The sequence below is a fragment of the Ochotona curzoniae genome, unplaced genomic scaffold (genome assembly GCF_017591425.1).
Source record: "Ochotona curzoniae isolate NIBS_2020 unplaced genomic scaffold, NIBS_Ocur_1.0 contig_2321, whole genome shotgun sequence".
In the NCBI taxonomy this organism is placed as follows: Eukaryota; Metazoa; Chordata; class Mammalia; order Lagomorpha; family Ochotonidae; genus Ochotona; species Ochotona curzoniae.
Genome location: NW_024465421.1, coordinates 18,139,008 through 18,166,444, shown reverse-complemented (window position 1 = coordinate 18,166,444; position 27,437 = coordinate 18,139,008). Strand labels below are relative to the sequence as shown.

The following is a 27,437-nucleotide window of genomic DNA, read 5'->3' as shown; positions in this document are numbered from 1 at the left end:
CCACGCTGCCCTGTAAGACTGACCAAGTGTGCAGTCTTGAATTTTATCAAATGAAAAGAAAAACCCTGAGAGCGGTGCTGCCCCTAAGATCCTAGTGCAAGGACATCCCCGACCACGTGAGCCACACCGAGGCAGCTGGATGACCAAGTGGGCAGGGGAGGGGTGGCGGGGACTTACATCTTGTGCCAAGAAAGGAGGATGGCTTTCTCCTGGTGTTACGTTTTCTTACAGCTCGAAGGCCATGGCTCCCTGCCACCCCCTGCCATCACGGACATCCCCCACCCCCAGCAGCCTCAGGCTGGGATCCTGCTCGTTAGCAGCCCACAGCACGTGGCATGCGCCATTGCGACATAGTGGCACACACAGCAGGCCCAGGATCGCTACTGGGGAGGGTTTTCCACCGACAAGAGAGTCAACCTCGTTTTCTCTACACTGTAGCAAGGCATGAACAGATCAGTGACATGACTGAATGCTTTATTTTCTTTAAAGCAGGTAACACTGGAGGACTACCTAGTGTCAGGGACTCATCCCAAAAATGACTGGTGTTCTTCCAAAAACATCAGATTTCTCAAAGCATCAGCTGAATCAACAGTTATTGCAATCATTTTCAACCAATCTATAGGATTTTTCTTCAAGGACAGTTGTGATCTGTGCAGAAGTTCGTTGTGCCTCTGGGAAGGCACGAGTGAAGATATTATCTTGATTTTAGAGATGACAGTAGCAGATCTGGACCCCGGGGCCTGCTGCCCGAGTCTTGGGAACCATGCTGTGTGACGCTCAGCAACAAACTCCATCTCTGAAAAAAGAATGTCGGAGTTTTCACTGCCTCGGGGCAGGTTCTGCTCCAGCACCGTGGCACCTCCACGCGAGGGGCCGTTCCCTCCTCTCTAGGCTCGCGCTGCTGGCAAGAGGCTTTTAAGAATCATACTCCCCCGGATCCCGCAGCCGGTGAAGGCAGCAAGTGAAATCTCTAGCTGTGGCGCAACACACAACGGAACACACATGGGCCAACAGGAAGACGACACTCGCCACTAACACAAGGAAAATGATTCAAAATTTGTGCTCAAACATTCTGACAACCAGAAAGCCGTCAGTCAGCACGGAGACCGTGGCTGCCGCCGGCCCCTCCGTGAGCTTCGGGGGGCTCACGGACTCCGAGGGGGCTTTTGTGTGAGTGCAGCCTGCTGTCACAGAACCGAAGACGCAAGCCCCGTAAAGTCTGTAAGGCAAGATTTCTTTTTTGTCATCGGGGTGGTGGGGGAAGGACAGACGGCAGGCACTCAAGGCTGGTCCCGTCAAGTTCAGGAAAATACAGTCTCAAGAATAAGGCAACCTGAGGCTTCTCGGGTGGACTGTCCCCCAGAAATGCTCCAGCCCACCGGCAGGAAAAGGAGGGGGCCAGTGGTGGTGGTGACAGCACCGGAAGACACTCAGTGGGTGGGGAAGCTGTCATGAGTGGTGTGACACGGGGAGCTGCTCGACCCGTCCCTGCACATCCCGGGCAGGTCTCCAAGCAGCAATCCCTGGGATTCTGGAAGTTTGTTACTTTTGCGAAATATTCCCCCCACCCCAAAACAAGAAGACACACAGATGGGACAACCCCCAACTTCCCCAGAGATGAGCCCACAAGGGGACAGCGGGCTGGGTGAGCACCAGCCAGGAGGTTTTGCAGAACGCAGCTCCGAGCTTGCCGAGCCAAGGCCTACAAGCGCTTGTAGGTGCCCAGGAGGGCCTTGCAGTTGGGGCAGTAGTGGTCCACATCCTGCAGCGCATCCACACAGAAGGGGATGAGGCAACAGCCGGCGATGCACCTGCGGGGACAGAAAGAGCCACGTGAACTTGCCACCTGTTGCAGGAGCCTGGCGGGGAGAAGGGGGCAGAGCAACACTCACGCACCCACCGCCAGTACCCACAAACAGGACAGGTCTACCCAGAGGATGCTTGCAGGTGCCCCCAGCAGGAGTGTGGCCCTGACAACACCCTGAACCTGGACATCTGGTCTCCACGCTCGGGAGTACATGTCTGATGCTTGTGGTCAATACAGCGGCTGTAGGAAATGACACGCCAGCCAAGGCTAAAGCCTTTGCAAACTGTCTCAGGTGCATGCTCAGGTCTGGGGTTACCAGAGGTCCTCAGCTGGGGATTGGTGAACTTTTTATTTTTTAGATTTATTTATGGGGCCAGCATTGTGGTAGTGGATTAAGCATCTGACTGTAATGCCAGCGTCTTACATAGATGCTACTTGGTTTCCAATCCAGCTGTCTGCTTATGACCTGGGAAAGCAGTGGAAGACGATCCAGGAGTTTGGGCCCTGCACCTACACCATGTGAGAGACCTGGAAGAAGCACCTGGCTCCTGGTTTCTGCCTGTTCCGGCCCTAGCCAACCAACAAATAGAAGATCTCTCTCCCTCTCTAACTCTTCTTTAAAATATATCTTTTAAAAACATAAAGTAAAAAATTATCTATTTCTTTATCTGAAAAGCAGAATGGCACAGAGTTCCTCCGCATGCTGGCTCACTCCCCAAAGGCCCGCAGTGGCCAGTGCTGGATCAGAGCCGGAAGCGCCGCTGTGGTCTCCCGTGTCCTTTAGCCATCATCTGCTGCCTTCCCTGCCACATCAGCAGGAAGATGGATCTGAAGCGCAGAGTTGCTGGGACTCGAGCAAAATCCCCCAATGTGGGATGCAGGTGTCTCAGTCGCTTAACTTGCTGTACCACAAATGCTGCTCACCCTTCTACTGCTTTTATTCCCTCAAGACAGACAGACACACGTGTGGAGCCCTCATCCGTTGGTTCACTTCCCATATGCCTGCCTGGGCTGTCCTGAAGCTGAGAGCTGGGGATTCAATCCAGGGCCCCCCAGTACTTCAGCCATCACATGGAGCTGCCTGCCAAGATGTGTATTCGCAGAAAGTGACCTTCAGGAGCGGATCCAGACACAGGCGTCCCAGGCGTCTTACCTGCTGGACCACACATCCCTAACACACTGACTCATCTCACACTCAGCACCACCTTTGGCCTCCGAGTTGACCGATGAGAAAACTCGAGCTCAGAGAAGTGAAGTCACTTGCTCAAAGCCATACAACTAGCAAGAAGAAGATTCTGAATTCATTTTTCTACATTTAAGGACAGAGCAGAGGCAGAAAGGTGTTCTGCATTTGAAAAGCCAGATCATCCGAGATGACACTCCATGCATGCTTCTATTCTGACTTCTGAGTCCGAAACCCACGTCAAAGGCCGGTGCTGAGCGTGCAGCAAGTGAAGCTGCAGCGCACCAGGTCAAGTCCCGCTGCTCCGCTTCCGATCCAGCTCCCTGCTCACGTGCCTGGCAAGGCAGCTGATGACAGCCCAAGTGCTTAGGTCCTTGGAAGGCCAGGATGGAGTTCCCGGCTGCTGGCTTCAGCCTGGCCCAACCACACCATTTGTGGAGTGAACCAACATATGGAAAATCTTTCTCTGATATTCTGCATTTCAAATAAATCGGTAAATAAATAGTAAAATCTTAAATGTATATATACACACACATTCACGTATATACACACGTGTGTCAGTTGGTTGTGTGTGTCAGCTGGTTTACATATATCAAACATGATGAACTTCCATTTAGCATGAAAGCAACAGCCAACAGTGCAGTCTCACGGGCCAGAAGACCCGCCTAGCTTCCTTTCTTCCACACGGACCCATGACCTCACGAAGTTCTCTGACACAGAAATGCCCCTTCTCAACCACAAGTGCTAAGCAGCGGGCTGGGAGGGGAGGGCCGGCTAAGAGTGGAGGCTCCCAGAAGAGCATAGCAACCATCAGTTCTGGGAGCAGTGCTGTGGTATAGCATGTTAAGGCCCACCTGTGATACCGACACCCAGAGTTGCCAGTTCAAGTCCCAGCTGCTCCAGCTCCCCCGATCCCTGGGCCCGGCATCCCCATGGGAGACCCTGACAGAGCTTCAAGTTCCTGGCCTGGCCCAGCTGCTGTAGACATTTGAAGAGGGAGCCAGCGAACGAACCATCTTCTCTTTGTCTCTCCCCTTCTCTCTCTATGTAATTCTGCTTTCCAAATAAAGTCTTAAATTTTTTTTTTCTCCTCCAAGAAAAAAAAAAGTTTCTCTGGGGCTCACAGGGCCAGGAACAAGGAAGTTGACACGTTCTACCTACTTGAGGGTTGAAAAGGAAAAGAAAAAATTCAATTGCGTTTCTTCAAATCTCTCATCCAGAACTGAAACTATTATCTCTTTAAATATAATAATTCTGGTGCAGACATAAATATTTAGATAATCCTTCTGCATTGGCAATGAGGAAAATGCCTGAGGCCCTAACAGGCTAGAGCAGTCTGGAAGAAATTTCCATAAAATGCTACAGTGTGACCGAGGTCAAAAAAACCTCCCACAGCCTCAGCTACAGGCATGAGAACTGAGGGACTCTTGGAGATCTGGGGCAGCGGCTCTCAGACAGGGACACAGTGCGGGGAGGGGGCGCCTTCAGCTCCCACTCTGGGGGTAAGGGGCCAGTGGCTGCCGTCCAGTGGGTGGAGGTGCAACTCCCTGAAGCCATAAGGAAGCAGTCAATCCCAGCCCCGAGCGCTGGTGGCAGTATAACAGCCACACCGTTCCCAGAGACAGACCCAGAGGGTCCACGGCCAACTCACCCCAGCAGGCAGAGGCTCCCACACGAGAGCCAGGTGAGGGCACCGGCGTTATAGGACAGCTGCGTCACGATCATCTTGCTGCAGGATGGGCAGCACATCTGGACGGGACGGTCGTAAAAGGAGACGGGCTGCTGGACGTAGACGGTCTGCACGGCAACTGCAGAGGGAAGACAGTGGGCCGAGGGGTCAGGGGACGCAGGGCGGGGACGCAGGGCAGGCACGGCGCTGGTGGGCTCCCTCAGCACAGCCTGCCAAGCCGCCCAGGTCTCTCCCGACCACAGAGCCCCACCTGCACTGCGCAGGTGGCAGACTGTGGGATTCTGTCCTGAGCAGCTCCCCATGGAGTAGCCAAGTTCATGGCCAGGGACAGAGTGTCACCTCGGGAAGACAACAGGTGAGGGTGCCTCAGAATCAGGCCTCAAACGGATGTGTGTGTATTATATCAAAGTCAAAAACATAAACAGACAAACAAAAAAGACTGCAGCGGAAGAGCAGACAGCAGTAGCAGATGTCCAGAAGGCTCGAAGGGCCCTGGACACCCCTACACAGGACACAGGGGAAGGACTGCGTGACTCTGAGGACTCTGACAGGCAATGTGTTCCAAGCTCATGTCCACAGATCCACATGGGAGCCAAAGAACATGGATCCCGGCCATTCCTCAGCAGGGACTCAAGCTTCCTTTGCAAAACGAATTGAGATAAGCGGCCAGCACTGGGGCACATCAACGCGACCTACAACACTGGTATCGCATGTGAGTGCTGCTTGCGTCCTGACTACTCCACTTGCCATCCAGCTCCCTGCTAACGCACCTGGGAAAGCAGCAGATGGCCCACGTGCTTGGGCACCTGCACCCACATGGGAGTTCTTGGCTCCAGGCCTGGTCCCAATAGGGCTGCTGCAGCCTTTAGGAGACTGAACCAGCACCACTGCCTCCCAGGATGTGCACCAGCAAGAAGCTGGGTTAGATGCAGAGCCAGCGTCAAATCCAAGCACCCTGTCATGGGACGCTTAGGCTAACTGCCCACCCCTTCAGGAACTTTCTGAAATATCTTCATATCTAAGCAAACTTTTTTTAAAATTATTATTATTTTTAAATAATGGAAGTGAACAGGCTTAGAGCAAGGATCCCCCAGCTCTCCATGGGGCTCCCTGAAGACCCCCTGATGCCACAGGCCAAGGGCAGTGTAAATCAGGCCAGGAAGTATAGGGCACTTTCACTTCACCTGAAGGAGAGAGATATCTTGCATAAGCCGGTTCACTCCCCATTAACAGGCCAGGAAGAAAACAAGAGATCCTGAACACAATCCAGGTTTCCCATGTGGGAGGGCAGGGACCCCCGATGCTTAAGCCACCAGAGTGTGTTAGCGGGAAGCTGGATTAAAGTGAAGGAGCCGGCACTCGAACCCGGGCGCTCGGAAAGGGGAGGTGGGATGTGGGCGTCCTTCTCAGCACCCTAACCGCCAAGCCAGAACTTGGCCTGTATGTCATCATCGCCCACAGCATGCAGGTAATGATGGGGCTCACTTCATAAATGAGCACGCTGAGGCATGGGATGCTATGGGAACCCACGTCAGTCTGGCAGGCTCTCTTTGCAAGTGAGAAATGAACTCAAATCCTTCCTGGAGCGCAGGGACCTGGAGATCACCCAGGGGTAGGGAGGTGGCCTGCACTGAGACGCTGCCCTCCCCTTCACATTTCTCATTCAGGGCTGTCTCTTTGCTCCTGACCTTTTGCACCAAACCTCAGCAGGAAGGGGGCCCTGGAAGCACAAGCTCGTCCCCTCAAATTCCTCAGGCAAACAGTTGTCCCTCTGTGGAAAGGCCTGGGTGCCTGCTTGGCAGAGACCACCAGTCTCCTCCAATGTGGAACCTAAAAGACCAGGCAGGGGTGGGCACCTGCCTCCCTTATGCCACAGCCCTGGTTCCAGTCCTGGCTCGGCTCCCAGCTCCAGCGTCCTCCTCATGAGCACCCGGGCAAGGAGTCAAGGATTCAGGTCCCAGACAGGCACGTGAGAGACCCCGACTGATTTTTTTTTCCAGCTCCTAGCTTTGGCCTGGCCCAGCCCCGGCTGCTTACGGGTATTTTCAGAGTGAAAATAGCAGATGCCAGCAGCACTGTCTCTCTTAGTTCCTGCCTCTCACTTGCATTTTTGGGTAAGGAGGTCCAGGCTGGGATCTGAGAGGTGACACGTACTTGCATTGGCATTGGGGACAGGCAACGGCTGTGCAATTGGCTGGGTGTAGTACGAAGGGGGATTCATGCCCTTCCCATCCGGGCCTGCAATAAGTCCTGTAGTGGGCCCTGGCACCGGTGCAGGTGCGGGAGGCGTGGGGTAGTAACTGTTCACGGCCACTGTCTCTTCATAGGAGGGCGGCGCGGTGGGCACTGCGGAAGGCCCTGCCGCTGCCTGGTAAGGTCCTGGAACCGACATTGTGCCTGAAATGGAAACAGAAGACACTGGGTAAGGAACACGCTCAAGCCTACCTGCATTGTTCTCCCCCATCCATCTCCATCCACTGACAGGGGGAGAACTAGAGGAAACGGCCCTCCACCTTGAGACCCAAGAACTATCAGCTTCGGGAGGGAATTCCTGAATACCAACAGGCAAGAGATGATGCCCGGAAACCATCCAGAACCAGGATGGGGGCAGGAAGCACAGCCAGCAGTTGTAGCCTCCCACCTTAAACCACGCCTCTGACAGCCACACTCACCTCCGGCACCAGTGGGATCTTTCCTTTTCTTTCCTTCTTTCTTTTTTTTTTAAGATTTATTTATTTTTATTGGAAAGGCAGATATACAGAGAGGAGGAGATACAGAGAGGAAGATCTTCCTCTGTATATCTGACTGCAATAAAAATAAATTAAGAAAGAAAGAAAAAGAAAATAAACAAATCTTTTAGAAAATAAACAAGACAAAAGCAACAAAATTCAAGCATACCTTTTCCATAATACATTTTCCACAAATGTTTTGAAGATCACTTGTGCATACAGATTTTTTTGTGTGTGGAGACTGCCTAAGACGCTTGCTGGTTCATTCCAGCAGTGCTTAGACCAGCTGAGGCTGGGATGGGCAAGGCTGAAGCCCAGGGTCAGGAACTCCTGGGCCTGCTCAGTGGCTGGCAGGGGCTCTACCACCAGCACCCACACCCTGTTGCTTTCCAGACCCTAGCACTGGAGTTGGGAGCACAGCTGGCATGCAGTGTCCGAACCACTAAACCCATCTCCCACGTAGCTCCTGATTCTTTCATGTTTTGGGAGCATCCCTCATATATCATGGCCAGACACAGGCAGACTCGGCGCCACAGCCCAGGAAGGGGCTATCCTAGGGGGAGGGAGATACCAAGTCTGGAAGAGGGTAGGAGGGTGCTGTCCCTGCTTCCTGGAGGACAGGTACACTCAGCTGATGCCCACCCTGCTGGGGGTCCCAAAGGCACACTCTTATAAGTCAGCATGCAGACATCCCAGTTCCCATTCCGGAAGCCAACTGCCAGTTATGGCTGGATGTCCATCTTCTCTTGTAGCAGCAGAAAAAAGCTCCCCCTTCACCAAACCCTGCGCAGGACCGCTGCCTGCCCGCCCACCCGCCACACCCCCATGCGCTCCTGCCGCGGCCCTGGAGCAGCAGCACGGGCAGCTGGGGCCAACACAGAGCCTCCTTTGTGAGGTGTTTTTCCCGGCAGGCAGGGCCCAGGCGGCGGCAGCCTCAGAAGGATCAGGGAGCCCGGGGCTCCGAGGGCAGGCCCGTGCCTCCTCCCGCCCAGCTGCCCCTCGTTCCAAAACTGGATGGAAGCAGCAGTGGCTGCAGTGAGGACCGGGGACCCCTGAGGAAGCACTCACTTTATTTAAACTGCCTCCCTTGTCACCCACATGGGAGCCCTGGACCGAGTCCCCTGCCCCTGGCTTCAGCCTGGTCCATCCCCGACTGTTGCCAGCCTTTAGGAAGTGGATGAGAGATCTGTCTCCCCACTGCCTTCAGATATACAAAGTGTAAAAATATGTCCTGGATTTTGAAAACATAATAAACTAATGTAAAATATACTGATATGTTGAAATCACTCTAGTTACATATCTAAGTAAAAGACATTGTTAACTCCACTTGTATTTTAAAAAAATAGTTCATTTTCATTTACTTGGAAGACAGAGAGAGACAAAGAGACAGAGATCTCTTTTGAACCTCTGGTTGACTCTTTAAATGCCTATATCAGCTGGGGTTGGGCCAGGCTCTGCCCATAGCCCACACCTGCACAGCAGGGGTTCAGGTCCTTGAACCCAGCTGCCTCCTCCCCTGGTACACAGCAGCAGGAAGTTAAGACTGAGGAACTTGAACCAAGCATTCAGCTACAGGGTGTGGGTGTCCAAGCAGCAGCTTAACCAATGGTGCCCGCACACCTGCCTGCCCGTCTGTACTTCCGCAGTGTGGCAACCAAAACCCTGCCAGCAGCCTGCACATGGCTCACTGTGGAGGTGCGAGAACGACTGTGAGGTGACCAGGTGAGCATTTGAGAGAGGGGAGGTTCGATGGACACAGGGGGAGGCAGACGGCAGCCCAGAGCGACGGAATCTACAGATCAGGACAGAAGTGTCCTGGGCCCTGGCCAACAGCTCCAGTTCACCCCCAAAACCAGCTGATGCGCCTCCCAGGGCTCCAACAGGGTGGTCCCCCTGCAGGAACTCACATCCGGGTGCGCTACCCGCCCCCGCTGCGCCTTCCTGTCTCAGGAAACAGCCAGACCCAGACCTGTCCTGGAGCCTCACTAGGAAAACTTAGGCGTCATTCAAACACCATCCAAGGCCAGCAGATCCTAAAATAGCAGCATGGGCCTGCGGCATTCCACATGACGTCCACAGCGCAGGTCAGACGGTGGGGCAGCGCTGATTCCACTGCTGCAGCCGAGCTGGCAGCAGGCAGCGAAGGCTACAGACAGAGCAGGGCAGTAGGCGGTGAGGGCAGCCGCCCTCACCGGCAGGAAGGGTCTGGGTGCCAGGCTTCTGGCCCGGGCACGGCACACACCACACTCACCATCCCCACAAAGCAAGAGAACAGTGACACTTTCCCAGCCCTCCTGCCCCCAGAGGCAGGGAGAAGCCATTCCAACCAGTGCTTCTTTCCATTTGGTTCCACTCCCTTCCCCACCCACCTGCCACCCACCCACTCACATTTCCAGGAAGGATTTGTCAACTGCTGTCCTGCCCCATCCCCTCCACCCACTTGAACTGTCATCAGACTGGCTTCGTCACCCTACGCAGGTCGCAGGGCACTATAAACTAGGTCAGACGCTGGCCCCTTCTCTGGATCACAGACGCATGGTCACGGCCACCTCCAAGCGACCCCGGGTGGCTAGGGGGTGGTCATCACACTGGGCAGGAAAGGGGGTCCCTGGAGAATTGGGAGCACCCCAGTCAGAGGGAGCTGGGTGGGAATAATGGGAGGAACCCAGGCCCCAACAGAGACACCCAAGGGTCCACTGGAAGTTTACCAGGTGTGCAGTAGGGCCTGGGGCTTCTGGTTCTGCCATTTCAGAAGGCTTCTGCATCAGCGATGTCTAAAGGGGCGTTCCAAACACAGGCTTTTACATACAGAAAGGGGCGGGGGCTCACCCTGCCATTCTCAAGGCTTTTATGGGGAAGCATTTGTGCCATCTAGCCAAAAATTGCCCCTCATTCTGAACCCACCTGCTCCCGTGAGTGGGAGTGTCCTGAGTGCAGTCATGCCCATGGCAGGCCCTGGGGTCCCATGGGAGAGGCCTCCCAGATAAGACAGTCTGTTGCAGTACACTCCTGGCCAGCCTGTTTTCATGTGGGTGCCCTGTCTGTCCCCAAGGAGAAAAGGGATTGAAATGCAACCCACTTAAGTATGATTTCATCTCTGCCCGATGGAGGAAATTAAACAGACAAAAGAATCTCTGAGAGCAGCGACACAGGCCACACCATGGGTGACATCTGAGATTCTGTGTCCTGCCCCCAACCCAGTCTCAGCGCTCTGGATGCCCAACTGAGAATGCAGCTGAGAGTGAGGGCATTTGGATGGAATGAGTTTCCAAATCATGAACACTGGTTGATAACACACTCTCTCTGGAAGCAGAAATGGAGGTAGGCGTTGGGTTTTGTTTTCTTTTTTTTTTTTTTAAGATTTGTTTACTTATATTGGAAAATCAGATATACAGAGAGGAGGAGAAACAGAGAGAAAGATCTTCCATCCACTGGTTCACTCCCCAAGCAGCAGCAACAGTTGGAGTTAAACCAATGCGAAGCCAGGAGCCCGAGCTTCCAAGACTCCAATGCGAGTGCAGGGTCCCAAGGCTTTGGGCCGTCCTCGACTGCTTTCCCAGGCCACAAGCAGGGAGCTGGATGGGAAGTGGGACCACCAGGATTTGAATCGGCGCCCATATGAGATCCCGGGCATGCACAAGTCGAAGACTTTAGTCGCTATGCCACTGTGCCAGGCCCTGGAGGCAGGCATTTGGCACAGCATTTAAGATGCCACTTGGGGACCTGTGGCATGGAGGGTAAAGCCTCTGCCTGTGGCATCTTACCTGGGTGCCAGTTCAAGTCCCGGCAGTGCCACTTTCAATCCAGCTTCCTGCTAATGTGCCTGGGAAAGCGGCAGAAAATAACTCGGTCTTTGAGCCCCTGCACCCATCTGGGAGAAGAGGAAGAAGCTCCTGGCTTCTGGCTTCCGCCTGATCCAGCTCTAGCTGCTACAGGAATCTGGGGAGTAAATCAGCAGATGGAAGTGTGTTCTGCCTCTCCTTATCTCTCTCACTATAACTCTTTCAAATAGATAAGTGTAATAAATGCAATCATCTGAACACATTTCCACCTTTCACTGATGAGTCCTGGCTGGCCTCACACCTGCATGTTCTCATCCCCCGGGGTGCGTGTGGCTCCATCTCTGTCTCCAACCTCCTTCCCTTCTCTCTTCCTCCTCAACTCCACCAGGAGTCCCAGTGCATTAAAGATGAGCCTTAATGGACTCTGACTTTCCAGGGATGGGTTCTGGGAGCCACTCCTCTGTTGGAGTCAGCACTGAGCAATTATCAAAGCACAATCGAGAACACTGAAGTCCTGAGAGTTCAGCAACTCGCACACCATCACACACAGGCAGCAGGACTTGACCCATGCCCACTGTACTCCAGAGCTTTTCGGGCCTCCCCAAAAACACATCCAGGTTGGAAAATCCTAACACAGCCTGCACAACCCAACGCAAAGTGAGGCAAGAAGGAGGCAAGTCAGTGGCAGCAACACACCTGCAAGCGAGACCTCCCAGCACACATTCAAAGACATGGACACAACACCTGCCAACAGCTCCAGCTAACTCCATCACCAGGCACCTTGCAGTTCTGAGCCGACCCTGGGTAATGTTCATTCACAAAGTTCTCCCTTGTCTTTCTGAGGAGACAGGGAAGTAGGGAAGCTCTGCTGCTCCAAGTCTTCTTTCTAAAGCAACCTTCTCAGCTTGTACTCCAGCAGGGGAAATATTCCCAAGGGACCCCGTGCCCACAGCCCTGTCTCAGCTTGCTGTGATCTTGCTCCACAGAAAAAGGAGAAAGAAAGCTACGAAACTTGAGATGGCATCCTGGGCTGAGCTGGGAACCCAGCACCATGGAACTCCACTTGGTGAGGCACCCCATCACGCAATGGCAACGAACCTGCCTCTGGAACCTGCGTTCGCTCAGGAGCTGCAGAATTGGAATCCGGGCTCCAGCCCTCAGGCTCACCTTACAGCAGCTGAGCCTGCAGCAGTGTGCAGTCAGGTGCACCTGCCGGTAATCCTCATTCAAAGGAAAGGATCCGGCTGGCTGTTCAGTGCCTAGAGATGCTGGGGTTGGGCTACTGGCTTCAGCCCAGCAGGTTAAGCCCCTCCAGCAACACCAGCATCCTGCCATCAGAACACTGCTTCGAGTCCCAGGTCCTCTGCTTCTGAGCTGCTCCCTGCTCCTGAGTCTGCAAAAGCAGCAGAAGATGGTCCAAGTCCTTGGGCCTCTGCACCCAGGTGGGAGACCCAGATAGAGTTCTTGGCTCCTGATTCTGGCCAACAAATGGAGGATTTCTGTCTTTCAAATAAAATAAATCTTTAGGTAGGGGGAAACATCAAGCTCCATGAGAGAAGCCAGACAGAAAAGCCTCGACCTCAGATTCCATTTCCACGAAATGTGCAGAACAGGCCTGTCCATGGAGACACAGAGCAGACCCACGATGGCTGGCAGGAGGGAGGGTGGGAAAGGGGAGGGGCACTGGGAGGAAGCAAGGAGCCAGTGTTACTGGGTTCTGCAGGGGACGTGGAGAATGTTCTGGAATCGGACAGCAATGGCCACAGACACTGACTAAAGGCTCCTGCCACACTCACTTTAACTCAGCCCACTTGATCTTAGCTGAGTTTTTATGTCAATAGAAAGGGATCAGGAAGCTGCTGGAATGTCGCCCTCTGGCTCCAGGCTGAGGCCTCACTCCAGGCAGGTGTCTCCCAGTCTCTCGGACCCCCTCAACCGTGACCCGGACTACGGCCTGGGTTAGCAGGCACCAAGGGGGCCCCACACACCTGGGTTCCCTCGACGCATGTGGCTTCTTACTTCCAGCCCTGTCACTTGGCCACTGTGCCCCAGCAGGCTCTTCCCACACTGCCCTCCACCTGTCCCTTCCACTGACCACATCCAGCTGGGGTGTGATCTCCTCCAGGAAGCCCACTCTGGCTCCCCTTCCCTCGTACCATCACTGACTGGGTTTCGAGGTGGCCCCAGGGATGATTCCCGGAGACACAGACGCACCCAGCGCTAGCCAGCTCTCAGTAACTCCGGTTCCTTTCCTTGTCTCAGGTTACCTAGCTTTTTTTTTTTTCCTTAAAGGATTTTCAAAAATGTTTATTATTTTCTTCTGCCAGAAGGCCAGAATGATGAAGGAGAGAGCAAGATGAGGGATTATGTTTCCATCTGCTGATTCTGCACCCCGCCCCCATAACCCCCTCCATTGGGCCAGGCCAAAGTCAGAAACCCACAACTCTAAGGGGTCTCCACGCTGAGTGGCAGGGTCCCAGGCATTTGCTCTTCCCAGGGTGAGCACTAACAGGAAGTAACCAGGCCCCAAATCCGATAGGAACTTGGGTCTGGGATGGGGGCATGCCCTATGAGTGCCAGTTCAAATCCCAGCTGCTCTGCTTCCAATCCAGCTCCCTGCTAACACACCTGGGCAGGAAACAGACTCAACCACTGGACCCCTGCCCCCCATGGGAGGCCTGCGTGGAGTTCCTGGCTCCTGCCTTCAGCCTGAACACATCTTGTGACCTTTGAGGAAGTGAACTAGCAGATGCAAGATCTCTCTCTCTTTGTAAGTCTGCCTTTCAAATAAATAAATCTTAGGAAAAACAAAAACAAAAAACAGCACGGGCATGAAAAGGACACCAAAGCACATGAGCTCATGTGGAACACACAAACGAGATGGGTTCAGAAAGGAAGCCGAGCCCTGAGTCTCGGAGTCACCAAGCCTTGGAACCAGCTCACTTTCACGGGCATGCCTGCTGTGCAGCACTGGCTCCTGGTTCTGGCCCCGTGGCACTGAGGGGTCAGGGGAGAGCTGGTTCCTGGGAAGGGCAGGCAGGCATGGGAAAGGCAGGATTCCTTCCCTCCCCCTCCCTCAGGAAGGCACCTGCAAGAGAGACAGATCAGCAAAGGTGCAGGGCGAATGCCCACAGTGTGGGTCACACAGGAGCTGGGGGCAGCTGTCTGGACGGTTAGGTCTCATCAAGAACTGACTGCACGAAGAAGCGCCACTGCACGGATGGGCACAGCCTGGTACCATAGACAAGGGAGCTTCAGCAAGCCTGGCTGGGCTTGGCATGTGGCCGCCCTGCACCTGCGGTCTGCTAATGTCGGGCAGGGTGGGTCAGAGTGGGTGGAGAGTAAGCCAATAGCGTAAGTTTGCTCTCTATAACTCTTGCCTTTCAATTAAAAAAAATGTGAGGGGTCAGGCACATGATTCAGCAGTTCGGACACCACATCTCAGCTCAAGGCCCAGCTCCACTTTCAATTCCAACTTCCTACTGATGAGCACCCTGGGGGCAGCAGGTCACAGCTCAACTGCCTGGGCCTCTGTCACGCACATGGGAGACTGACGGAGCTCCTGTCTTCTGCCCAGCCCAGTCCCTGCTTTGCAGGCATTGGGGGGTGAACCCAGGAATCCTCCTCCTAAGAGGGAAGCAGGTCTACCAAAGGCTTTAAAGAGGCCCAAGAGTCACTGTGGGTAGGCAAGTGGGTGGCCTCTGGAAACTGGAAAAGCCGGGGAAAGGGACTCTGCCTGGAAGGTCCCAGAAAGACCAGTCAGTTCACAGTTTGATCTGCCCCAAAGGAAGCCACCAAGAGGTCTGGCCCTGACACCAGGTCCCTGTGTCCAGAACTGGGTGCCCATCCATCTCAGCTTGCTGTAAACGAGCAGTCTCGCCCCACAGCAAGATGGAGTGAAGACAGAACACCGGTCCCCCCTCAACTCCCTCCCCGGCAGAATGTGGCAGCAGAGCAGGCCAGACAAAGCCAGATGGCCATGGGCGGGACACTGATGAGTGCCAGGCAGGAAAGCGCTCTGTGGGCAGTGAGAGCATCCCAGGGTGACCCACAGGTCCCAATGGCACACTGGCAGGGACACGGCCAGTGAGGCCAGGCTGGTGCACTTCCAACGGGAGCGAGGGGCAGAGCCCATCCCCATCACAGCAGCAAGGACCCTGGCCGACAGGTGTCCACGTCATGAGCTGCCTTTGATGAAAAGCAGAACCGCACACCCAAGAACCAGATCCGGGAGAAACTTATTTCTCTTTCTTTTTTAAACATTTATACGGATACAGAGAAAGAGACAGAGACACAGAGATTTTCATCTGCTGGCTCACTCCCCAAAATGGCCACACTGGCTGGGCCTGGACGAAGCCAAAGCCAGGACAGAACTCCATCCAGGTCTCCCACATGGGTGCAGGGACCCGTTCACATGGGTGCAGGGACCCGTTCACATGGGCGCAGGGACCCGTTCACATGAGCCATCTTCTGCTGCTTTCTCAGGCTCTTCAGCAGGGAGCTGGATCAGAAGCAGCGCAGCCAGGATTGAATACACACTCATAGGAGATGCTGATATTGTGGCCCCTGATGGGAGAAATTTCTAGGCCAAATAAAGCAGCAGGGGAAGACCCAAGTGTCTGGGCCTCTACACCCTTGTGGGAGACCTGGAACAGCCCGGCTCTGGGCTCTCTGTAGAGTGAACCAGCGGATGGAAGGTATCTGCTGTGTGTTTATCCGCTTCTGCCATTCAAATAAGCAACTAGAAGAAGGAAGAGAAATGCAGTTATTTGTAAGACACAGCCTCCTATGTGACTGCAGCTGGCACAGTGTGCACACAGAGTCCAGCCTGTGTGTGGTGGAGGTGGCGGGGGGTGGGGAGGAGGCAGCCAGGTACCCCCAGGTGACGTGCAAATCCCCCAAACAAATGAAATCTGGCTTAAAATGAAAAGGGGCCGGTGCAGTAGTTCAACTGACTAATCCTCCACCTTGCAGCGCCAGCGTCCCACACGGGCGGCAGTTCACATCCCAGATGCCCAACCTCCCACCAGCTCCCTGCTTATGGCCTGGGAAAGTAGTAGAGGCTGTCTTAAAGCCTTGGGACCCTGCACCCACGTGGGAGACCCAGAAAAAGTTCCTGGCTTTCAACTGTTGTGGTCACTTGGGGAGTGAACCAGCAAATGAAAGATCTTCCTCTCGTCTCTCGCTCTCTGTAAGACTGTCTTTCCAATTAAAAAAAATTTTTTTTCCCCCCAGCAAGTCTGCCTCTTCCCTCCTGAGTCCTTCCTGTGTCCTCCAGGAAAACGACAGCACCACAGCCCCTTTGTCCCATCTCAGAGCCCTGCCCAACACCTGGCCTTGGGCCCGCCCCATCTGCAGGGTAGTGAAGGTGTCTCAGCACACCCAGGCCCAGGACATGGGGAGGCCCACCCACATCCAGGGACTCACCCAGCCACTCTACTGCCCTGCCCCCAGGGCAGGAACCTTCCCTCAGCCTCGGCCAGCTGGAGATCTCAAAGATCATCCACGGCTCGTACACTTACAGCTTCGCACGTGTGGCAGCCTTAGTGGGGGACATGGCAGGACCGGACCCCAGCCTGCCCTGAGCAGCACAGGAGACCCGCTCCCTCCCAGCACCAGGTGAGGCAAGTGCACATGTGTGGGACCATACTCCCTCCACCACCACCACCCCTGCCTGTTTTTCACAAACTATTCCTCCTCAGAGAGTGCTAAAGGACAAGGCTGGACACCAGCCTCCCCATGTGGACAGAGGAACAGGCAGGAGGGCACCCATGTGGCCTGAAGGCCAGGCAGAAGGCTGGGTACCAGGCTGGGACTGCAGGGAAGCCCGCGGTCATCAGGAACTCCGGAGCAAGCCCCTCAGTGCGCTGGCCTCCAGCCCAGGAGAACTCAGATCCTACAACTAAGCCGTGCTCGCAGGTCGGCAGGGTCCCCCTGTCCCCCTCCCCCAGCAGCTTGGCCACCCACCACACAACACAACCACACAACACAACGTCTCCACCCAGAGGGCCCGGGTTCTGACCCAGGCTGCCACCTGCCGAGGGCGGCCTTTGGCAGAGAGAGAACCACATCTTTCTGCCTCTGCCCCACTCCCAACTCCGTCATTCTGCCTTCCAAATAGATAAACAATGAATAAATCTTTTAGAAAGGACACCACACCCCGAAGCATGGCCTTCTAAAGGAGGACAGCCCCCTGGCCCTCTTCTCCCCTCACCCAGCAGTGCAGGGAGAGGCTGGTTCCGCAGTTCTGGATATGCCTGGAGACCAGATCCTCCAGGAAGAACTATGCCGGATCTCCTCCCCCTCATCATTGTCATGGGACACAGTGACTCACCCCACAGCAGAGACCAAAGGTGAGCACCCGTCCAGCCAGTCTGTCACAGCTCAGTCACCTGTCGGGACCATTCATTCTCACCCACGATCACCTCTCCTCCCACAAGCTCCTGCACCCGCCCCCTTTTCCACCTCTGGGTTGCTGGGAGCTGTGGCTTTTTTTTCCTGCCATGTGCGTGTAATAAATGGTGCAAACCCTTCTGTTAAGTCCGGTGCCTCCACAGATTCAGTTTATGGAGCCTTCAGGGAGTAACTGCCTCCAGGGAAGGCAGACAAGCCAGGGCATCTCTGCCTTGTCATTCCGTCAGCCCGAGGCTTCTAGCTGTTAATTCCTGGGCCCTGGCCCAGCTCCAGTGGACTGCTGGGACCACAGAGAACAGCCTTGCCTCCCAGCAACACCTGCTAAAGGTGGGAGATGGGGTGGGGAGGCAATTAAGCACCCCAGGGCCTGTTCCTAGCGGGCCAGGTAATGCTCTGGATTCGGGGGCCGGGGGGCCTTAGGAGCCTGTCCTACATGTGTGCTCCACACACATGAAGTGTCTACCGTGCGGACGCCCCGGAAGGCTTTACTGTAAAAAAAAAAAATCTTATTTATCATATTTAGTTAAAAGGCAGACACAGAGGTCCATTCACTGCTTCACTCTCCAAACACCCATAACAGCCAAGGCTGGGCCAGACCGGAGGCCCACGCATTTGGGCCATCACTGCTGTCTCTCAGGGAATACATTAGCAGGAAGCTGGCTCCCAAGTGGAGTAGCTGGGACTTCTGAACAGGGCACTCAAAGAATGTTGTCCTATCCATTAGGCCAAATGTGATCAAGGAAGAAAAGGTCCCCTCAGGGACTAATCCCAGGGGACTCGGACAGCTGTTCCCCTTCCCTGCCTGCACTTGGGGTCCCAGGGCTCCTTCTAGGTCTCCCACACGTGAGGCCGGGACTCCAGCACTCGCCTCCCCAGGCGCAGGTGCAGGGAGCTGCATTGGAAGCACCACACTGCAGTACAGGTCCCTCTCAAGAAAGCTACTAAACCTGGTAGCCCTAGGCTAGCCTGACTGTCACCAAGTCCCTCCAATCAGTACCAGCCTCACCAGTGTGTCCTGCACACCAGCTCCCTCCCACCCAAGCCCCAGGGAAGAAGGCAGCTCCGCGTCCAGAGATGGGAAGCGGTCCAGGCGAGAATCAGTGCTTTGGCAGACGCAACACACTCACTTGTTTCTTAGCTTGACGTCAGGGGAAACTGAGCAAGGGTGTTGGGGCACCTCCCACCAACCCACACGTGGAAAACTGCCCTGGAGTGACCAGTTCATCTTGAATCAAACACATCAAGTGTAAGCGTGAGAAGCTACCGACTGAACCATAAACAGCATTTCTGGCCTCGGAGCTCCCTCCACCCCCTCCAAACTTTAAAAATCCAAACTTTCCAAAAGCGAATTTTTCAGATTAAACACTAGAGATTAAATAACGGGAACAGACGGGGAAGACAAGTAAGTTTTCTAACATTGAAGAGATGAACCAGGACAGAGCAAGAGAAAAGCCCAGAATTGGGGCTCAGTGACAGGTTCTGAGGGACCGGCAAATGTGCAGCAGCAGGTACTTCCGGGCCAGCCCCTCTTGGAAGACGTGATTTCCAGACTCCCACCGAATGACCATGCGTGGGTGGTGAAGTGCTGCAGGAATACGTTCCCGCCCCTGGGGATGGCTCTGCTTTCACTCTCCAGGTTTGGGCTGGGCACTGCAGCCAGAGTCAGGCCTGCAGAAAAGATAAAGCAGGCTTTGGAACCACCAACTTCATCCACAAAGGAGAGAAATTCAATCCCAGGCCAAGCAGCACAGTGGGCTGGGATGAATAACCAGGGCAGCACCAACACCCAGGGGGAAAGGGATTCCTCCGGATCAAGAAGGGCTCTCACATGCAAATGGCCAGGTCCCTGAGACAATAGCCCGGTTTGTAAACAGCCAGGAACCAGAGGCATGTGGGCAGGGCCTCGCCTGGTCCCCCACTAACAGCCAACCTAAGGCGCTCTCCCAACTATAGGAAATGGTGAAAGGTTGCTTAAAATTCCTAAACTAAGGTCCACCAGGAAGCCTTCTTTACACACAAAGATTTCACAGCACTTTTGTTGCAATGAAATTTAACCCACCTATAGAAATGGCCAAAGTAAATGTCACTTTCGAAACAAACAAACAAACAAACAAAAGACTGAGGACTTCAGGGGCCCAAATGCCTGCAACAGCCAGGGTACAGCCAGGAGCTGGGAGGGAGGGAGAGAGAGGAGAGAGAAAGAGAAAGTGTGTGTATCAGGGACCCGAGGCCTTCGGCTAGCCATCTCATCAGGAACATCAGGAACATCAGGAACAAAGTATACCGGAAGCAGAACTGGGGGCTCCAACCCAGAAACTCCCAAGTGGGAAGCGGGTGGCTCAAGTGTTGTGCCGAAACGGGAAGGGGAGGACTAGGACCTGCAGTTCTCTTTGAGAATTTAAAATCCAGCAGGGGCTTGTTTGAAAAAAAAAAAAAAAAAAGCTCAGAGTCAAACTGTCAAAAGACATTCTTCAAGGACATCTGTGCCCACCCACAATCTTAGAGCTAGTTCAAGCAGGGCACAAGCATAAATCACAGATTCATGGCAGTGCAGACGCCTCCGCCCGGGGCCGGGCCGCTCCCCTACAGCTGCATTCTGGGCAAAGCCACACTGAGGGGTGCCACGTGATGGTTAGAGACTGCATCAGAGTACAAAAGCCCACCAGGGCTCTGATGCCAGCATCACAGAACTCAGGCACGAGGACAGATGTGGACAGCGGCAGCCACCATATCTCTGTGGCTTACACTGTTCATGCTGTCTGGAAAACCATTACCTTGTAATAGGAAATTTTAAGGATTCTGTTCACCAGCCATGAAAAACCTCACTGGGCTCAAGATCAAGTTCACACACCTGTTGAATGCAGTCAAGTCCAACTGCCCCCCATGATGATTCTTCTGACACCCCAGGCTGTCGATCAGACCCACAAGCCACAGCACACAGTGGCAGAGTGAACTGGCACCACCCAGGCACCTCCTTGGCTCTTTTCCTGATGACCCTAGTGTCCCCTCAGTCCATCGACCAAACGGGGCCAGGCCAATGGCCCAGTGCTCACCTTGCAAGCACCAGAATCCCATATAGGCACCAGTTCCAATCCCGGTGGCCCTGCTTCCCATCCAGCTCCCTGCTTGTGGCCTGGGAAGGCAGTAGAGAACGGCCCAAAGCCTTGGGACCCTGCACCTGCATAGGAGACCCAGAAGAAGCTCCTGGCTCCGGGCTTTGGAATGGCTCAGCTCCAGCCATTGTGGCCACTTGGGAAGTGAACCAGCGGATAAAACATCTGTCTCTCCTTCTCTCTGTAAAATCTGATCTGCCTTTCCAATAAAAATAAATAAATCCTTAAAAAAAAAAAACAATTCATGGACCAATCGCAGTTCTACACAGCCACGTGTCCCCACTTCAGAAAACTGCTTCTGATCTTTATTCCTGAAGCCCCCTGGAGCCTTTATGATTATTATTGCTATTATTATTAAACCTGACAAGCAGACAGAGGTGTCCCATCTGCTAGTTCACTTCCCACACACCTGGAATGAACAGCACCAGGCAGGACCCCAAAACACAGGTATATGACAGGAATGCAACTGCTTGAGCTCCGTGCCCTGCTGCCTCCCACGGTCTACACTGCAGGGAGGCTGGCTCAGGGGTCTAAAACACAAACTAGAGAGCCACTTATGTACGAGAACCGTCTGGTCTATTGCTAACCTGTCTTCCATAACCATGGGCCTTCGGACAGGTGAGGAGAGGGAGCTGCCTCTTACATACCTGATGAAGCCAGACACAGTTCTGTGGCAAGAACTGCAGCCCAGACAACTCCACTGGCCTACCAGTGTTACCAGGATGCAGTGCTCAGACCGAAACAGCAACCGAGTCCAGCACAGGCCAAGGGCAGCCAGACATGCTGCAGAGTCATCAGAAAGTGTGCATGGACACATCTTCACTTGAATTCAGGGGCTCCAGCCACCTGACTCCCTGGACTGTCCTCACCACAGTACGAGCAGAAACACTGGAAAGAGTTCAGGGCCAGGTCTCCAGCACTTCCTCCTAGACACTGACTTTTTCCCACTCTCACTATGATTCTGTCGAGGTTCCTCTTCACAGAATTCTAAACCCTGGGCGGGCACTTGCCGGCTCTCAAAGTGGGATCATCCAGGCAAAGCACAAGCTGTTTATCTTTCTGAAAACTGGAAGTGCCTGGAAGTGTCAGCAGACTCCCCTTGTTCCTTCCTGGTCTGCACCGCCTCTGTCCCCAATACCGTTCCAGTTGACTGAAGCCCTCCACGTGCCATTCCCAGGACAGTCAAGCCTCAGCTTCCCCACTCCTCCCAAGCCAGGGCCCTCCCTACACGGCTGTGTACTTCCACTCTGTTCTCACAGCATAGGCCCCTCCGGGCCAGGAGCCATTGAGTCTGCATACAGCACTTGACCTGCATGCTGTTTCGGCCTGGAAGAACAAAGTGAAGTGCATTTGTGCACACAGTGGACAACCTCAACCTAGCATTTTACAGACTTAAGAAATCGATCCCACGCTTTAGGTCACTGAGCTACTTAATCCCCAAAATCATCGCAATAAGGATACTTTTTCAGTGTACAGGTGAATGAAACCACCTGTTACAGGTGCCTTAGCCTAGCAGCAAAGAGGAAGAGAAGCAGGGTCTCTTCCACAACAGAGCCAGTGTTACAGAGCCCCAAGCAGGCGTTCTAAGACCCCAGAGACTGGTGGACTGCAGAGACCAATCACAATACGGGTGTTGCTCTACACCAGGTAACTAGTCCACGCCCTCCGTTCCTGATGCAGCGATAAAACCAAGCACTGGAGGAATTCCAGCAGCAGTTGCACCTCTCTCTCTACAGGCATCTGGGCTGGTCCTATTTTAAAAGAACTGGGAAGGGAGGCGGTGGGGGAAGGGCCGGCCGGTGACGTAGTTAAACACAGGCTAATACCAATCTTGACCTTCCTGGAAAGGGCCCCCACCCGCAGCCCTGCTCCCAGAACCAGCTGGGAGGAGCTGAGGGGAAGGATATGACCCCTTCGGGAAGACCCGTTTGCGCTAAATTCTAGCAACTGGATTTCCCAAAACCTCGAAGCTCGGTCCAGCAGCCCATGCATGACATCAGCTCCACTATCCGGAAACGCAAACCTCACCAGGAAACTACTTTATACATTTAAAAAAAAAAACAAAACCACCTAGCTGGATCCTGGAGGCGTGGCCCACCCCATACACATCCATTGTGTCCCCCCATCCTCTTCCCGACCCCGACCTGACCTGACCACGGACGAAACAGCGACTACTGTAGGGACCGCACAGCCCAGGTCGGTCCCGACGTCGGAATTCGCAGAGGCGGCGACAGCTGCGCTCGGTGCTCCCGCCGAGGCTTCTCCGCCAGTCCTGCCCGCAACTTCCCCGCACTGGCCGAGGGCGGGAACCCGGGCTTCCCCGCGCCCACCTCGGCCCACGGTGAGGTCCAGCACCCCACCGCCCTGTGTAAGCCCCAACTGTCTCGGGCACCCCAACCGGCTGGGGTTGGTCCTGAACCCCGCATGGCAAGGACAAAAACCTAAAAACAACCATGGTTACCAGGATCCCTGAAAACGTAACTCCTGCCAAAAGCGTCCGGAAACTAGCTGGGTTTTTGTTTGTTTGTCTTTGTTTCTGAACCCCCGGGACACGGTTCTAGGAGTCTCAACTTGGAGATCCGCAGCCGCCAGGGCGAATCGCGCCTTTTCCCGAAACGCCCCTGGGGTGTTCTCCTCTCCCAGGCGCGCGCTCCGGCTAAGGACCCGCGATCCGCCCGCTGCCGGACGCGGGAGTCCAACCTAACCTGTAGCGCGGCCTGGACCCCGCGCGCCCCGCACCGAGATGCCGGCCGGACGCCCCTGCCGGCCCTCGACCCGCGCCCGGCAGACCACCGCCCCGACCGGAGCGCCCGAGCCAGGGGCTGGCGGCAGGTGCGGTGGCCGCGGGGCCCTGCGCCCAGGCCCCGCCATTCCCGCCCGGGCCGGCCCGCACTCACCGATGCCCTCGCGCCAGTCGAGCCGGGAGGTCTGAGCCCACGGAGCAGGCGGCGGCGAGGCGGGGGGCGGGTCTCGAGCGGGCCGGGGCGGAGCGCAGCCGCCCGGGCTTCCGGCTCCTCCCGCCGGCGCGCGCGCCTCTGCGCCGGGACTCCTCCACCCCGCAGCCGGCGGAGCCCCCCGCCCACCCCATCCTTCCGGATCCGGCTCTGGCACGTGGGTCCGCGCCCGGACCCCAGACCGGGGGGCTCGTTCCTCCAGCAGCACCCTAACCCTCGCCCACTCTACCAGGGCAGCTGGAGGGCATTACCAAGCCGTGGCCGTGACCCTGTGGACAGGGGGCAGATTCACAGACCTCAGATTGGGTCTGGGTTCCTGGCTCATCCCAGGACCCCCAGCAAACTGTGCCCTCTGTCCCAGGTGACAACTGCTCACCCATCCACCGTAACCTTAACATTCAGTGGAGAGACTGTGCCTCTGAAGGTCTGTGAGAGATAAGAAGTTGGTCTGATAGGTGATGTTTTTGTAAGGATTTATCAGTTGATTGATTTGAAAGGTGGAGATACAGAGGGGGTGCGGGAGATCTTCCATCGCTGGCTCACTCCCCATATGGCAGCAACCCCCAGAGCTGATCCAAAGCCAGGAGCCTCTTCAGGGTCTCCCAAGCACGTGGGCCATCTGCTGCCGCTTTCCCAGGTGCATCAGCAGGGAGCTGGATGGGAAGTGAAACAGCGGGAACGGGAACTGGTGCTCACATGGGGTGCTGGCATTGCAGGCACTGGTGCTTTTACTCACTGTGCCGTAATGCCACCTCAGATACATGCTATGAGCAAGGAAAGGTGGCTTATGCCCACCTGCCTTCCTGCAGCCTCAGGCTGTAGGGCAGGGCACTGGGGAGCCCCACCTGAGCCCAGAGCATCTCAGAACTTTACTGGGAGCCACCAGACCTGCAGGAAATCTCTCCAGAAAAGACCTTGTGCTAATGCTTTCTCTCTCCCCTTCCAAGAGAGCCAACAGAAAACCTAAATTCTCAGTCTTTTACATAATGTTGCCACAGCTCAGTCTTTCCCTGCCAGCTGCTGAGCCTGAACACTTCCCACGGCTGTGAGCTTGCGATTATTCATGGGGAGAGCTACTGAACTTTTTCATCCCCCCCCCCCCCCGCCAACATTACAGAGACTGGATTTCCATCCCAGAGCTTCTGAGCAAGGAATTAAAGAGAAACTTGGGATCTTCTCAACAGATAAGCAAAATACAACGTGCTCTCAGGGTAAGAAAAGAATATGCCAGAAATAGAATGGGACTCCCATAGGCCAAACCAGAGCAGCCATGGAAACTCCACGGTTCATGTCATGCTTGGTGGTGACAAACTAGGGGATAAAATAATCACCCCTCCCCCCCATAAAAGATTGGAAACAAATATTCAAACAGGTTTGATCAGGACTGTCCATAGCAGTTACAGGGATGCCCATAAAGAGAGGCATGATTCAGACCAGCATTGTGGCATAACAAGGAAAGCCACCACTCTGTGATACTGGCTTGCTATACAGGTGCAAGTTCAAGCCCCAGCTGCTCCACTTCTGATCCAGCTCTCTGCTTATGGCCTGGGAAGGCAGCAAAGGTTGGTCCAAAGTCCTTGGACCCCTGCGCCCATGAGGGAAACCCACGTGCCTTCAGCCTGTTCTAACCCTGGCAGCCGAAGGCATTTTGGGAGTGAACCAGCAGCTAGAAGTCTCTCTCTGCCATTCAAATAAATAAATACATAATTTAAAAAAAGGACCAGTTGGTTAAACAACCTCCAAGGAAGGTGTTGGCCATCACCCACCAGCACAGGTAACTCATGTTTCCATAACAGCTTTCTGTTTCCATGTCTAAAACATGCTTCCCACGCACAGTGCTGCATCTCAGAGCCTCTGACCACTACTGTGCTGGGTGCATGAGGAGACGGAGGGAGGAAGACAGCAGGCCTGGGGGTGCTGCACGCCCACCTGGCCCTGGCCAAAGCCTTTATCTCCAGGGCTGCTGAAATTGCAAGAGACCCATGGGGTAGACCAGCAGCCCACATGCCCAGTTCAATTAGAACATCAGGTATACACCAAGAACAGTTCAGGGCGTCTTGCACATGTGACATGGGACATACTTCAACTCACAGCGAACTTCACTGTGGCCTGCCTGGGTCAGCTGTGTTCTCATCGTCCACGGCTAATGGTAATGTAGCTAGCAGTCCATGGGGAGGCCAGGCGAGCTCACGGGTCAGACTTTTCCCTGGAGCTGTGGGAGACAGTCCGGGCTGGCAGGGGAAGGGACCCAGGCAGGCAGCAGGCGAGTATGCCATAGCCTGCTTCAGGGCAGGGCCCCCACAGACCACAGGGAAATAGTGTCCTGGGGAGGGACGCCTGACCTGATTTTACTCATGACTCCCATGGGTCCTGCTGCGTGCCCCAGAAGTCACATGTGCACCTGCTTTTCTGTTGATCAGAAAGTACCTGGGTCACAGCCATGGGCCAAGCAGACAGAAGGTGCCCGGCTCAAGGGGGCTGCCTGGGTGGGGAGCAAGGAGTTTTCAAGGCCAGTGCCAGAGAGCCCCAGCTGAGTGTGCGGCTGCTGGGCTTCCACACACCAGCCATCTTGGCTCCTTCTCATGACCAGGCACCTGTCAACACAGATGAGGACTCTGGGTGCCCAGAGAGGTTAAGGAACAGGTGCACCAACTCTCACAGCGAGAACGGGGCTAGAAATGAGATTTCAGCTCCAGCTTTTTCAGTCCCTCAGCTGGTATGTCCTGAGCACCCAGGGGTGAGGCTTTGTTGGCGGGGAGCAAAAGGGGGGAGTGCCTTGACTCCCCAGGAGAGACAGACAATCAACTACTGTGGCTTAGAAATCGTCCTGGTGCGGGGAGCTGGTGGCAGGGGTGGGGAGCTGGTGGCTGGAGCAAGAGTCACATACTCATGTCTGTGTGGTAAACTGTCCCTAAAAGGGCTAGTGTTGTCTGCCCCGTAACTGGATTTAGCACCAGGGGCCCAGTCAGGTTGAGAGGGTTGCCCGGAGTCACACTGCGGCTGGACTGGAAGCCAGGCTGTCAGCTCCTAGTCCAAGCTCAGCCCTGGTGCAACCCCCAGGCAGGCTCAGAGCCTTACAGATCTTTGGGCCTTGGAGATCAGGAGCTCTGCAGTTCTAACCCGTGGGATGGGAAGTAGCAGTTTCCTGGGTCTCCAAATTACTACTCGGCTTGCTTCCCCCAGCCTGGTCCCCACCCAACTAAGTCCCACTCCCAGCACCCTCCACCTGTGACTCTGCAGGTAGACCTGCGTCTGGGGCCCCTAGCCTCTTCAGGGGATAGGCCAGCCTCACCCAGAGTACCAGCAAGCCCCGGCAGGTGCCCCCTTCCCACCCACCTGCTTTTCCCAGGCCACTTCCTCTTCTGGGGCTGTCTCTCTTGCTGGGCTAGCCCTGTGTTTCCTGGAATTTGAACCCAAACACCCATGTTTGTCCATCAGCTCTGGGGTGCCTGGCAGCAGCTGCTGTTTAATAAAGTTCAAGGTCAGTTTCTCTTCCACTGGGTCAGAAGAAGTACTAGCAGGGTTGGGAGGTGGCTGGGGAATGCCCTGAACTGTCCAACTTCCTGGAGGTCTGAGGGGGAACTTGAGGGCAATGAATCCCCCTTTGGCTCCAGGAGGCCGGCCCTCTGACTGCTGATACCAACACACTCTCTAGGCTGGACACCCCCTCTGTCTTCCTAGCTCCCCCATTCTGCCTTCCCTGAGTGTAGCCTTGACTGCGAGCTGAACTTGAGATGAGAGGACTTCCACAGTCAACAGCAGTGC

The 27,437-nt window shown here is 54.9% G+C and overlaps 1 protein-coding gene across 1 annotated transcript; it reads right to left on the bottom strand.

The window, feature by feature from the left end:
* Window positions 1-1,605: 1,605 nt before the first annotated feature.
* Window positions 1,606-23,692, bottom strand: LITAF (lipopolysaccharide induced TNF factor). Its single transcript, XM_040973331.1, has 4 exons — window positions 23,616-23,692; window positions 6,835-7,077; window positions 4,642-4,798; window positions 1,606-1,811 (listed from the first exon to the last, which is right to left on the bottom strand). The coding sequence occupies exons 2-4, from the start codon at window positions 7,070-7,072 to the stop codon at window positions 1,703-1,705; spliced, it is 504 nt and encodes a 167-aa protein (XP_040829265.1). The 5' UTR covers window positions 7,073-7,077; window positions 23,616-23,692; the 3' UTR covers window positions 1,606-1,702.
* Window positions 23,693-27,437: the final 3,745 nt, after the last annotated feature.

Excerpts from the sequence above, each read along its gene's own strand:
- LITAF (XM_040973331.1), bottom strand. The coding sequence starts at position 7,072 with ATGTCGGTTCCAGGACCTTACCAGGCAGCGGCAGGGCCTTCCGCAGTG. Across the intron at positions 4,799-6,834 it reads TGTCCCCAATGCCAATGCAA|TTGCCGTGCAGACCGTCTAC; the intron begins GTACGTGTCACC and ends TTCCCTCTGCAG. Across the intron at positions 1,812-4,641 it reads GGGAGCCTCTGCCTGCTGGG|GTGCATCGCCGGCTGTTGCC; the intron begins GTGAGTTGGCCG and ends CTGTCCCCGCAG.